This window comes from Prinia subflava, chromosome 5 (assembly GCF_021018805.1).
Source record: "Prinia subflava isolate CZ2003 ecotype Zambia chromosome 5, Cam_Psub_1.2, whole genome shotgun sequence".
NCBI classification, from domain to species: domain Eukaryota; kingdom Metazoa; phylum Chordata; class Aves; order Passeriformes; family Cisticolidae; genus Prinia; species Prinia subflava.
In genome coordinates, this window is record NC_086251.1 from 26,238,658 (window position 1) to 26,251,995 (window position 13,338).

Here is a 13,338-nt window from a genome sequence, read left to right on the forward strand (position 1 = left end):
CCAAAGTGAAAGCTCAGGAGAGAAAAAATTCCTTTTTCAAACAGACAGTTACTTGAAACTATTGTTTATGACAAAATCATTTCATTAAACCTTACTAATACCTCAGCTTACAGTGGCAAGGACTGTACCAATGCAGGCTTAATCCTTTGAGTATGTCTCACGTGACAACGCAGTTCACCGCTGAGGTAGGTGAACACAATCTTCCTCTTGAAAAGCACCTAATTCCCAACTCTCGGGGCTTTATAAGGCCTGTCTGCCACAACCTGAGGCCAAAGAAATCTGAATACCTGGAAGATTCTGAAACAGATCAGGAAAGTTTTTGACAGTAAAAAAAAGACTGTTTTCTCTGGGAAGATATTGCATGCATTGCATTGTGGTGGAAAGACTGATCAACAATAAGCTTGTTTTTAGCACAACTCACTGAGTAAAAGAACTGAGTACACTCGTGTTCACAGTGAAAGAGAACAATGAGAGGTGAAACCTCTAGTGCCACTGTGTAACACCTCACACGTGTTTCATATCCAGCCTTGCATATGAACAGAACCTCAAGTACAAGTCAGCAAAATGAGAAAACATGACAAATGAAAAGGTAAAAAATTATAATTGAGAAATAGATCTGTATTGTTACAATCAGCAAAGATCATATTTGATGATATTACAAAAATGCTCCAAAGAAGATTGGATTGAAAAAAGCTCATGGACAGTCCAGGCTATGTCAAAAAGGACTTTAAAGAATTAGATATTCTCTTGAAGTTATTACTATAGGGAACACTCCTCTGGAAAGGCTACATCACCTTGCCACCTTCTGAGAGGAATATGTGGCTTTTCTAATACCCAGAGGCCTTGCTTTACTGTTTAGCATCTTCATTAACAACCTGAACAAGGAGACAGGGTGCACCCTCAGCAAGCCCACAGAGCCACAAAAGAGAGGAGCAGCTGAGACAGGATGGGGCTGTGCTGCCATGCAGAGCAGCCTGAACAGGCTGGGGATTGGGCTGACAGGACCCCCTTGAAGGAAAAGCCAGGCCCTGCACCCCAGGGGTATAACCCCATGCACCAGTACATGCTGGGGGCTGGCTGGCTGGAAAGCAGCCCTAGAGAAGGACTTAGGGAGCGTGGTGAGCAACAAGCTCTCTGTGAGCTGGCAGTGCACCCTTACAAGACAGCCAACAGCTCTCTGGACAGCATTAGGAAGAGCACTGCCAGTACATCAAGAGAGGTGATCCTTCCCCTCTACTCAGCACTGGTGAGACCACAGCTGGAGTGCTGTGCTCAGCTCCTTAATGGAAGAGACAGAACAAGGAACTAGTCCAGCACAGGTCCACAAAGATACCTGAGGGACTGGAGCATCCCTCATCAGAGGAGACGCTGGCACAGCTGAGACTGTTCAGTCTGTAGAAGAGCATGGTCAGGGGCATTTTATCAATGTGCACACACACTTTGTTGAGAGGGAATGAAGAGGAAGCTAGCATTCTTAGTGTCCACTGACAGGACAAGAGGCAGTGAGCACATGCTAAAAAATCTCACCCCTCACTTGGTTTTCACAATGCCTTGAAAATAAAATTCCATTTGGAAAAAAGCTTAATTCAGTATCAAAAAGATAGTTTGTTCTATAGTAACAGGAAAGCAGCTCCACTGATTAGCTTTTATTTCAAGAACTCCCAACCCCAAATCTAGTGGATTTCAGTATGCTGATGGAAATTACATTCTTTTTCTTTCTTTTCCCTTTTCCTGTTGTGTTGGGGTTTTTTAATTTGTTTTGTTTGTTTGGGGGTTTTGTTTGTTTCTTGAGGAGGGATGCAGTAGGTTTCTTTTGTGAGGGGTTGTTTGGGATCCTTTGAGGTTTGGTTTGCTTGGGCTTTTTTGCTTTTGTTTAATACAGAAATAAGGAATTCCCTTAAGTTTACACAGGCCTTTCTGAGTCATTACTCTAGTTCCAGTCAGAATCACAGTGTCACAGCTTTCTGGTAAGAGGTGTGTGTGACTGCCAGCATCTATTTTACACCTAGTTTCTGAGAGAGCAATAAGGAGGCTGTAAGGAAGAGGACTTATGGTACCTGGTTTAGAAGGCTGATGCAATGAAACCATCCTATTTTTTACCAGGGAGAGCTTCTGAGTTGGATTTGGTGAAGAAGAGTTTTCTTCATGGAATCCAGAGCAGGTGACAGCAGCTATAATAGAATAAAAAGAAGAAGGGATGTGTTTGATGTTGCTATACAAAACTCTGCTCCCATAGCGTAAAGCATGAGCATATATATAATAAAGCCCTGCTACAGCACTCCCACCTTCATTGCAATGCATCAGTGCAGTACCATCCTGATGTCTCCATAACATTTCATACCAATAACAGCTATTTTATTTCTTTAACCTGTGCATGTGAAAATACACAAGTCCTGAACTAAGCATGCAGAAGTTTGTGTCTAAGATTATCCCTGGTGTTTTCTAGAAGTCATAAACATGTTGGCAAAAACAAACATTTGTTATCAAAAGGTGTTTACAGGCATCCAGATGCAAAATGAATTGCTTTCAAACCTTGACCAATTGGGCTATGAGTTCACCAATATAAAAGTGTCAAATCATGTCAGAGGGGACAGGAATCTTATTCACATGAATTGGAGTTGAGACAAGGATGTACAGACATGCCATTGTTAACATTTAAGATATTTTAAGCAGAACCAATTTTAACAATAATATTATGAAAACTTGGATCAGTATCTATAAACAGAAAAACCCCTTAAACCTGAACATATGTTTCACTCACTATTGCATATAGTTTTTCAGCAATATCTGGTCTGATTTTGAATTGCTATAACAATTTTCATTTTAGTATATACGACAACACATCACAAAGTGAGTAAAATACTGTGAAATGTTTCATAGCCTGAAAATTCTGCATCCTTCCATCTTTTACTATGTTAGTAAAGACAGTCATTCAAGGCTTTCCAAGGAAGTGTAGTTTTAGAACAGAACAGCATTGTGCTGCAGCAGACACATGCTATACTGATGACAGATTTGGGGTCTCCACAGATCAATTTTCAAACACTATATTTTTTCCTGCTTCTGTTTCCAAATATTTAGGGACATTAACATTGGAAAAGTTGATTTTGCACTGCATATCACACAGGCACTCCTCTGATAAGCAAGGTGTGCTAAATACCAGTATGAAATCCTCAAAAAGAATGGGAATTATGTGCCCAAAATTTAGCCTGCCTTATGAAAAATCCATGCTAATAAAAAATCATATATTGCAAACAAATCTATTTCATTATATTAAAAGAAATTCTGCTATGTAAATGGCTTTTGACAACTGAGGTCTGCTCCTCCCAGCTTATGTTCTGTGTCTTCTGAGATATTGCTCTGCTCTCTATCTCCCGATCTTCGCTCAGCACTGCTGTAGCTTCAGTATTTACTTCCCTCAGGGCTTTCTGTAGAGTCTGTTCCACCCACTCGTCTCCTCACACACTCCAAGCTGCTTGTATACTTTGGAAATAGCCTGAGTACCATGGGACCCACAAACATTGAACAGTCATAGCAGAAGTTCTGCTAGAGACATTTTTCCTGATACAACTAAAACTTAAACAAAATATTTGATGCAGTCACGTCTCACCCCCCCTCTCCTACAGATACCTTTAGGATGTTCCTCTTGTTTTTCATTAACAAGCAAAAGATCCAGTGGTAGATTACCAGTAACAAAGCCCTAAGGTACTTGAAACATGCTTTTTCTCCCTCAGTGTGGAAAATACCTCCATTGCCATTAGTGATGGCTGAGACAAATAAGATAAAAAACAACAGTAACACCCTATTCAATTTTGGCAAAAAAATTGCAAGAGTTCATTCTAATGTGTGTAACAACCGTATTCACCTATCCTGGGAAGATGTCGCTTACCTAACTGGACATCTGAGAGGAAGGAAAGGCACTCATTACAGCTGAGTTCACTGACAAAGTGTACTTGGATAGAAGGCCCTGGACTCAATGGCAGACAAGGAATTCCTTCATATGCACCCACAGAAGTTGGTCCTCCATTTATTCATTTCATCAGAGCAAAGAATTTCTGGCTCTAGCTGAGCAGGAGAGGATTCACAGTAGCAGCTTAGCAACCTGTAGTCCAGCTTATGCTCTTACTTTATATCTCAGTTATTTTTGTTTCTCTTTTATTCAACTTCTTCAATCGAATTGAAAATCTAGTGCACATAGTCTCTAAGATGCTTCTGATAATCCACAGACGCTTCTGATAATGCCACATCATGTCCTTTCACACATATTTGCATGTAATTTTTGTATGATATAAATTTCAGCATGAAAAAAAAGTAATGACTATTACTTTTCACCTCCATGGTTTCTCTATCTAGATCAGCAAAAGTCAATAGTTTGAACGAAAAGAAATATAAGATAGAGAAGGGAGATTCATGATTTTAAGCTAAGTCTATAATTAAGGAACATAAAATGATCAGGAAGAAACAGTGTAACATATTCAACTGTCACAGGAAAGAGATGAGATCTTTTAACAGCACAGCACAAATCCATCTCTTTTTCAATAAAATAAGAAACCTCCAGCAATGAGAAGGTAATTCCATTTCTTTCACTATCTTACAGAAAAAAAAAGCATTAAGATACCTGCAGGGGTGATTTTTCTCCTGAATCCTGTTGTTACCTTACAGAAGAGAAGAAAATTACAGAAAATACTTTTAGAACTCCTGATGGGAATTCAGTTCCAGATCAGCCAAGACATCTTTCTGACAAAACAGTAACTTCCTTTAGAGCACTTTCTAGTGGTATTCTCCATCTAATATCAAAATAGAAACTCTATATTTCTCACCATTTCTCTGAGAAGATAAGCTAATGTATAGACTAATAGCTCTGTCAGGAAGTCACACTAAGCCTAAAGAAGACTCTTTGCTACCTATTCAAGTATTTTTCAATGATCCTAAAACTTCCAGTTTCAGCTCAATAAATAATCTGCTGTTAAACTCTCTTATTCTTTGCCCATTAGTTGGTTCAACCCCAAGTCCCTTGCTTACTTCATCACTCTTGTTGTACTCTGTCTGGACACATTGCAGGTAATGGTCAAAAGGGGAACAACACAACAAAATGCAGTTTTTCCAAGGCTTACAAGGTGCTGCTTCAGGATCTTCTAGAGCCTTCTCCCATTTTTCAGGGAAAAGTGCAGAAAGGCAGACATCAGTGCACACTAATGTCGTGCTATGCAGAACGGCCATTCTCTCTCTCCCGAGATCTCCATGTTAATCCATGCAACCATCTCATCAGACATTTGGGCCAAAATAAATTATTTCAGTCGATTGTCTGCCATGACATCAAGAGTCCCTGTGACATATTTCCTTCCAGGACATGTATTCCCACCCTCTACTGTATTAGCTCCCTTTGAGATACCCAGTTCCATTGATGAGTTGAACTTGGCTTCTTTTTTCCCTACCTTAATCTATAAACTATTGGCAGATTATCAGTACAGTTTTAATGCTGTCTTCTGACTTATTCCTAAACTCCTAAATAGTACATAACGCAGAACTTGCATTTACAGGAAACTTACAGGTAGAGTTAATTGACAATAATTCCTGTTTATGTCTGTGTTTTAAACCAGAACATGGCGCAGCAATTTGCACCAGGCACTCACTTAAGTACACATGTAGAGTTACCGAACGTGACTGAAGGTGGAATTTTCTACAGGGCTTTTGTCACACTGGTAAACTCATTTGACAAACTGACACTGCAACAATATGTCTTTTCAAATAAGCCCTGTAGTCTGACAAGTAATCATAAACCCTTTTCTAACTCTTTGATCCTATATATAATATTTTGCTATTTTTACTCTGACTGATGTTAAGGCAGCAATCTTCATATTACCAATATTACCAGTAGGACTCCTGCAGTCCTACTCTGCAGGAGTAGAACAGATGTAATTAAGTATTGTCATGCAGCTTACTCCATTTACCCTTTTTAAATACTAATGCAGCATTAACTTTCTTCCAGTTCTGCAGAATTTCCTCAGTATCCTGACACACTTACTGAAAATATTAACACATGGATGTCTTTCAAAGTTCTTTAACTAGTTCTTTCAAAATTCTTGAACTGAAACTGTCTCAACCAGTTGCTTTATAAAGTGGGCATTTTAATAACAGGGTTTTTCACAATATTTTTTTGGTTGTTAAGAAAGCCATCCCATTATTTCTATGCGACAGTGAAAAAGTCAATTGTTTTATTTTTTCCTAGAATACTAATATTTACTGAATAATTTTCTTTTCGTCTGTTTTATTGATGAACCTACTACACGCATTTATGACAGATTCATATAATTGCTAAAATATTTTTTGCTACTAATGTACTTGGAAAATTTCCTTAGATTTCCTGCTGTTTTCTTTTTAATTTCTTTTGCTTTTTCATCTATAGCTAAACTTTCAACTTTTCAACGTCCTTTTAGTGTAAGCAATGTTGTATTTTCCTTATTTTTTTATAACAGCATAGTCTGCCCTGCCAGCTATAGGCTTGTAGATTTCTAACTGTTTACACAAGCAACTCAATTATTATCTGAATCTTTCTGTCCATGAGCTTTCTTTCAACTGAGCTCCTTTGGCACTGTTTTAAATTCTGAGAGATTTACCTCTTCTGAAACTACCAAGATATAGCACTTTCAGATGTTATTCAGGCACAAAAGTCCAGCTATTTAAGTATCTCAGCTGAAGAGTACACATCAGACCACTTAAGATTTTTATTCTATTTCCAAGAAAAATGTACTCAAGCCACAACCACTTCCACTGGTTGAACATCTGAGTTTAGTTCTGAACTCAATTCTTATCTCAATTCTTTATCTGCTGAGAATGGATCCAAGATATTATCTTAACAAGTGACAGGGGAATTTTCATTCTGATACTGCCATCTATTTGATATCTGCAAGTATACTCCCATGCTCGCAGAATGAAATCACCAATATGCCACTTTTGTTGAAGGCTTCACATACACACACAAGGAAAAAAAAGACCTTTTTCCCTCCCCTTACACACAGCTAGGCTAGTCATTATCTCATCCAGATCTTTAGTTGGGCTTGACATTGTATAGCAATCATCAGCAATCCCACTAACATTTATTTTAGGTATTAATTGACCTTCAAGATCATTTTGTTCAATGGCTGGGGAAAGAGGCAATGTCATTTTAGCCATACAATGCTGTTCCAAACTTCTGTCCTTTGATTTCAATCACAGGAATTCTTCCTCCTAGTCTAAGAAATTCCAGTTTATCAGCACTGTAAATTGAGAAGTTAGTAATTGCGTTTCACTGCCATTTGTTTATTAGCCAGCCTCATCACATTGGTCGCAGGCAGTTGGAGAACTCCTCTTTCAGTCCTTTGGGCCTTGTTTAATTTTATTCTCAATACCTTGCCTCTCTACTAAGCAAGTGTTTTTATTTCTTGCTTTTCTATCATTTCCCCAGCTGCTAATTTAACACCATGTGAAAAAGTCTGTCCTAACATGTCTGGAAGATTGTTTCCTCTCCAGTGAGCTGGAGGCCAGTCAAACTGTACGGTCTCCTCTTGCTGGAGAATACAGATTTGCATTTCCTTGACCCAAGTATTATACAACTTACCTGACTAGAAGAATACTTACAGGCTTTTATTTGTTTGGTGGTTTCTTAACTTCCTTCCTGCTTTATATTCACAACATGAATGATATCTAAGAACATACCTTGTTCATCCTTCTTTGGCACCATTACAAAATTTCTAAAAGTTAGTTATATTCTGCAAAGCTAAACCCCGTCATTCATGCTATGGACTATATTTGGTAGCTGTCTTGGTAGCTTATTCACTTCAGAGAACCTTCTTGGGTGTTGCAATCCCAGTTGGCATCCTATCCACAAGAGACAGAATGCCACCTCCTTGCCCACCTGCTGACTGCTGACAGGACTCTTCCTTGAAGGGTGGTAAACAGATCAAAGGGATTTTCACAACCAGTAAGTCCCTGTTATAATATTCACTTGGATTGCCAAAGATCATCTGCAGTTTCCCTGACATACTGAATGACTAGACGTTTATGGTTGTACAAAATTCCTACAGTCCCCTCTCCTGCTGCTCACAGCAAGCTGCTTCCTGGCTGCTCCTAGATACACAAAATGCTGCTTTGTCTCACATTTCCTCACTTTCTTTGTTCAGTCACTCAGTGGCCGGTTCCTTCCCTGGATAGTGGTGTTTCCTGAATCACTTTGTGCAACTGCTCTTTATTCTCCCCAATGCTTTGTAGAGTGCATCCTCATCCCTTCATGCATCAAATACTTGCTTCTAACAAAATCACTGCATCTCCCTTCAAAGCAAAGACTTGTGAAGCTCTGGCATTAATCACATTACATTCCAGGATTCCAACCTTGTGCTACAGATGTTAGACAGAACTCACCCAGAAAAATTTTGCCCATGCCACCCGTATTTTTCTCACAAACCTCAAGTATTGACGAGGACACAAGGTGAAATTCCTGGGTCCTCCTCTCTATACTACTTCCCTAACTTGGCATATTGCCTTTGAATAGCAACTTGGTAATTATGATTTCTTATTCAGTTTTCAGTGTACATCTACACCTACTGAAATAGATCTGAATTACTATTTTAATTACTATTGAGAAATAGGATGCCAAAATCACTTCCTGAAATCCAAAAATATGGCATCTACTTAATCCTGCTGGTTGTGTGTTGTACACATGCATCTACTTATGTGTGCACATATTGCTACATTAACTTGCAAAGATTTCTCTTTTTATAGCTAAGCTGCTCAATACTCATATGTCTATTTTTATAGTACTAACTGATCACTACTCACAGGTAATGAAGGCTGGTTTTGCCAGCCTGTGTCTCACCTCTTTTTAGGCTGCCCAGAGTCAACCACATGCTGCACAACAGCACAAAGGCTTTCCAAGGACATTTGAGATGTAGTGTTTGGAAGAACTCCATTCTGCTCCACTTTTTGTTTTCTCTCCTCTGTTCGGGCTGGGGTGAGTGGTAGAAGAGGCACCTACTGCACTCCTGCTGCCTGTGCAGACTTGATCCTGACAGCTATCACAGGTTGTATCAATGTCAGTTCTGAAAAAGAGGGATTTCTCCATAGCTACATTTTCTGGCATCTACTGGCATTCAACTTTTGTTCTTCTTGGTAGGATTCCATTGACCTGACCACAGACTTGCATCTGAAAGCTGGACATTGCTGAGATGTCATCATGTAAAAGGCACGCCTCTGTCAGAAACAGCAGAATTCCACATCCTGAACTCTTAATCTGGTACTTTTTCCTCCCTATCTCCTCCACTCACATTAATGAGGGGAAAAAAATTAAAATAATTTAAGAGATGCATAATTGTGTTTTCCCCATGAGGAATATGGATCTTCTTGGGTTCTTAAAAACTGACCAAAAATAGAAGTGGGAAAAAGAAAAAAAGTAAAAAGAAAAAAAAATCAAAAGTGTTAAATGAACCAAAAAGTGAAATTCTTTGATTATTCAAGAACTTTTCTTTCCTTTTCAAACTTCAAAATACTATTACATTTTTCTGTAATAAAAATACCATCCATTCTTAAGGAAAATTTTCCTTTCTCATTGGTTAAATATTTTAGATTAACCTTTCAATATTTTCAGTCTTTTTCACATCAGGCCACACTGTCTGTTGCCAAAATCAGAAGGACGACAAGCTGGGGAGAGAGGAAGGACTCGAGTCTTTAAATTTGACCTAGTAATTTGAGAGAAGAGATATGAAATTGCACCCTAAGACACCTGTTTTACAGCAAATTGCCAAAGATCCATCCTCCCAGAGGGAATGTAACTTGGATGACTGATATATATTAGATGTATTACTCTGAAATGAATAAAATTTAGGGGAGTGTGTCAATTCTTAAGGAAGGATTTCAAGCAGTGCAAAGAACCACGAATACATGATGGAAATACATTTTACCTTCCAAGGGAGCGGCACTTCCAAACTGATGTGCTCTTGCACATAAATGTAGAAGAAGAAATATAATTGGTTCGTTCTTTAGAACAGCACTCATAGGGTTTTCCAATTGCAGCTTAAAAGGAGGTATGTGTGAATTCCCATGTGCAGGTGTGACAGGCATTGTCACAAGGGAAGGTGAAGGAAGATATGAAACCTGTGGATGCAGAGACAAAAGCAGAAGGGATGGGATCCCTCAAAAGAGGAAGCCTGAAGCTTCATTCTCTGCTGATGACAGCAAAATGCTGAGCGACCATTTTCTCATAGCATGGAAATGCCAGTTCCATTACTTAATAGGAAATACTAGTATCTTCCAAAAAATCACGTGGAAAATATGATATCATTTGGCTAAGGTTGAAAGCTGCCATCTTCATTCTGATCTGCTCTGAGTTTAGAGTTTTTAACATTAATACAATAAAATGATGTAATACCTAACTAAAGGAAAATACTTTAATGTTCTCAAAACAGACTCTTTGCCATACTGAATGACTAATTTTGTCAAAGTCAAAGCATGAATTTGGAACAATTTGTTTTGTGAAAAAATGCTAAGATTTTGAGTCTTCATCATGATTAGAAATGAAAAATATATTTCTAAAATCAGTTTCCCATGAAAGAGAATATCTAGTTTTTAACAAACTCCCATGTTAAGATGCTAAAAAAAAGTTCTGCAAGTTGCCAAGAGCAACGACCAAAATTAGGTGAGAGAGAAGTGGGATCCCTAATTGCTAGATATCTGTCCTTCAGGAGATGCTCAGCTGCCAGCTTCAGGATGCCTCTGTGTTTAGTAGCCTGTGGCAGGACCTCTATCTCCCCACCCTTCAACTTCCACATAACAGCACTGCAATGTTTCACAGAAAAAGAGGAATTGTGTGCCAGCAGGAAAGTGAAAGAAATACAATTTTCAGATCCAGGTCTTGATTAAATTATTACAATGAATATGAAATTGATCCTGTAGAATTAAATTTAGTAAAAATAAAATTATTTTCAATTACTTGATTTCACACAACATAAGTGGAAAGCACAAAACTGACTTTAATCTGTCCTTGAGCTCCATTGATCTTCGAGGTTATTTAATGTCCCTTTCCATCCTTGTTTTACAAGTAAGAGCCTTAGGAATGCTCGAAATGTATGCACTGCTCTAAGAATCCCTCAGGGGCTGCTTTGCTCACAGAGGTATCCAAGCACAAAGTCACATTTCCTGCACTTCTTTTTCCTTGATCTACTTATGACACAAGGATGACTGTCAACAGCTTTTCATCATCTAAGGATTCCCCTTTGAGACTTAACCCTTGCACAGCAGTGCAGGACAGCTATGAAGATGCCCATATATCATTAGAAGCAGATTTTTTAATATACTCCTTTGTCTGATAACTCTTTCCAGACAGGAACAGAGGCTCTCAAGGTACAGCATTGTCAAACAGACACTACTCAAATGAAGGATCTCCATTCCCATCCTGTTATTAATGCACTGAGCCACTGTGTGCAATAATACAGATGGGATCAACCTCTGGGGGAAGGTGCTTTTAGCAAAACAAAGGAAAAGTGTGGTGCAAAAACTTGGTTACTGTTGTCTTATCAGCTCTCCTGGTTCACCTGGACAAGGAAGAACTAGCACAGCCAACACTAATTTCCTTCTCCAGGTCTTTTGGTCAATAAAACTTATAAGCTTTTGTCCAACATTCAACTTCTGATGAAACTATTTGGGGATTATTGAAAGATCAGAAATTAATTCGGACATAGCAGACAATTCCATCCACTTTGTATCAGAAACAACATCACCTCCTAATTCCATTAAAACTTACTAAAATCCACTCACTCCTGAAGAGCACATGACTACGAATGAATTCTGCAACACTGAGAGGGTACTGGCAACAGAAGGGAAATGCCTAACAACCTGCATGCTCCTGGCTGATTCCCATGTTAATACTCAAAGCCCCATGCAGAAACTGCATGCCAAGTGCTTCTCAGTTGTTTTACCTCGAAGAAGTCATGCACAGTTGTGAACTCTGCCTTCACAGAAAAATGTAATATTCATATGCACAAATTCATTTGGACAAGTCTGCCCAGTAGTGAAAAAAGAAAAATAATTCACCACAATTATTTTTAACAATGAGAATACACTGAGATATTAAATTAGATACAGGATATATAAACTAACAAGTTCAACACATACAGTTGTTTCCAAAATGTGGCAGTAACCAAAGTAGCCCATTTGGGAAAGTATCAAATGACATGTTTTAAGCTGAAAAAGTCATGTTTAAGAAAAAAAAAAAAAAGGTCACACTAATACATGATGCTATTTGTAAATACTAAGTACGTATTTCATTTGACCATACCAATATTTAAGAATATTGTTTGGTCCTTCCCTGCTATTTGGCATACTGTATTTTCTCTTTTAAATGAAAAAATTCTCCTTATGGAATCAGTAGTAATCATATAACACCTAACTCTCTCTATCTCCTTTTCTTCCAGCACCCTTACTAATGATTGACTGCTTTATTAAAAAGTCTAGGTTATCGTTGCCTTCACCTATTATTTTTAAAGTATCTCTCCTCTCAGCTTCTTTTAATGAGAAACAAAGAGGGAAGAAAAAGAAAGTTATACCACCCCTACAGAAACACCAAAGATTAAAAGAGCCTGCTAATTAATTGCTTCTACTCATCTTTGTTTAATCACTCCAGAGACTGCCTCAGTGATCATGTTCATCTCAATCCAAGGAGGAGCAAGGCATTAGGAAAGATTTAAACAAACCTAGCAGAAGTATAACTCATAATTATTGCAATTCATCATTAAATAAATAAGCTAATCAAAACCAAGAAACCCCTTCCCTCCTGAAAAGCAACTTTAAAACAAAGAAGAAGCCAACAACCCACTCACCCACATACAACATGAGCTGAGTGGTTAATAAACAGGGAGGAGGTGCAGAGGTAGCAGATAGTTGATTCTTTTTCCTAGGAGACTGTGGAAAATGCTGTTAAACTATCAATTCTATAAAGACACTTACATGGTTACACCTAATTTGTGCTGGTAGGTGAAGAACTTCTGTAAAGAAGGCAGAAATTCTTGCAACAGGAAAAGCTCCCAGCTGCAATCCTCCTGACAGTACTGAAATATAGTGTGGTATCAGAAGCACGATGAGTGATTTAAAGTACTGATGCGAGTATGCAAGTATAAGAATGAGGCTCAAAATTCTCGTTATAACATAACACAAATTCTCTTGATGGAAAAAGCATCCACAGGAGGAGTCAGCAGTAGGTGCAGACCATGGAGTGTAGAATGAGAGACATGCTGGAACCATGACATTTTATTGGTCGTCCTTGGTTTGATTCTAATAGAGATCTGTTTAGAAATGGTACCAATTATTACTGAGCTA

The 13,338-nt window shown here is 38.4% G+C and overlaps 1 protein-coding gene across 1 annotated transcript in view; it reads right to left on the reverse strand.

Annotated features, from left to right (window-relative positions):
• The window catches only part of LTK (leukocyte receptor tyrosine kinase), a 96,320-nt gene that overhangs the window by 54,342 nt on the left and 28,640 nt on the right, over positions 1 to 13,338 (reverse strand). The window contains exon 2 of the mRNA XM_063398556.1: positions 2,058 to 2,171. Coding sequence (XP_063254626.1) covers positions 2,058 to 2,171 — 114 coding nt within the window. The remainder of the gene's footprint in view (positions 1 to 2,057; positions 2,172 to 13,338) is intronic.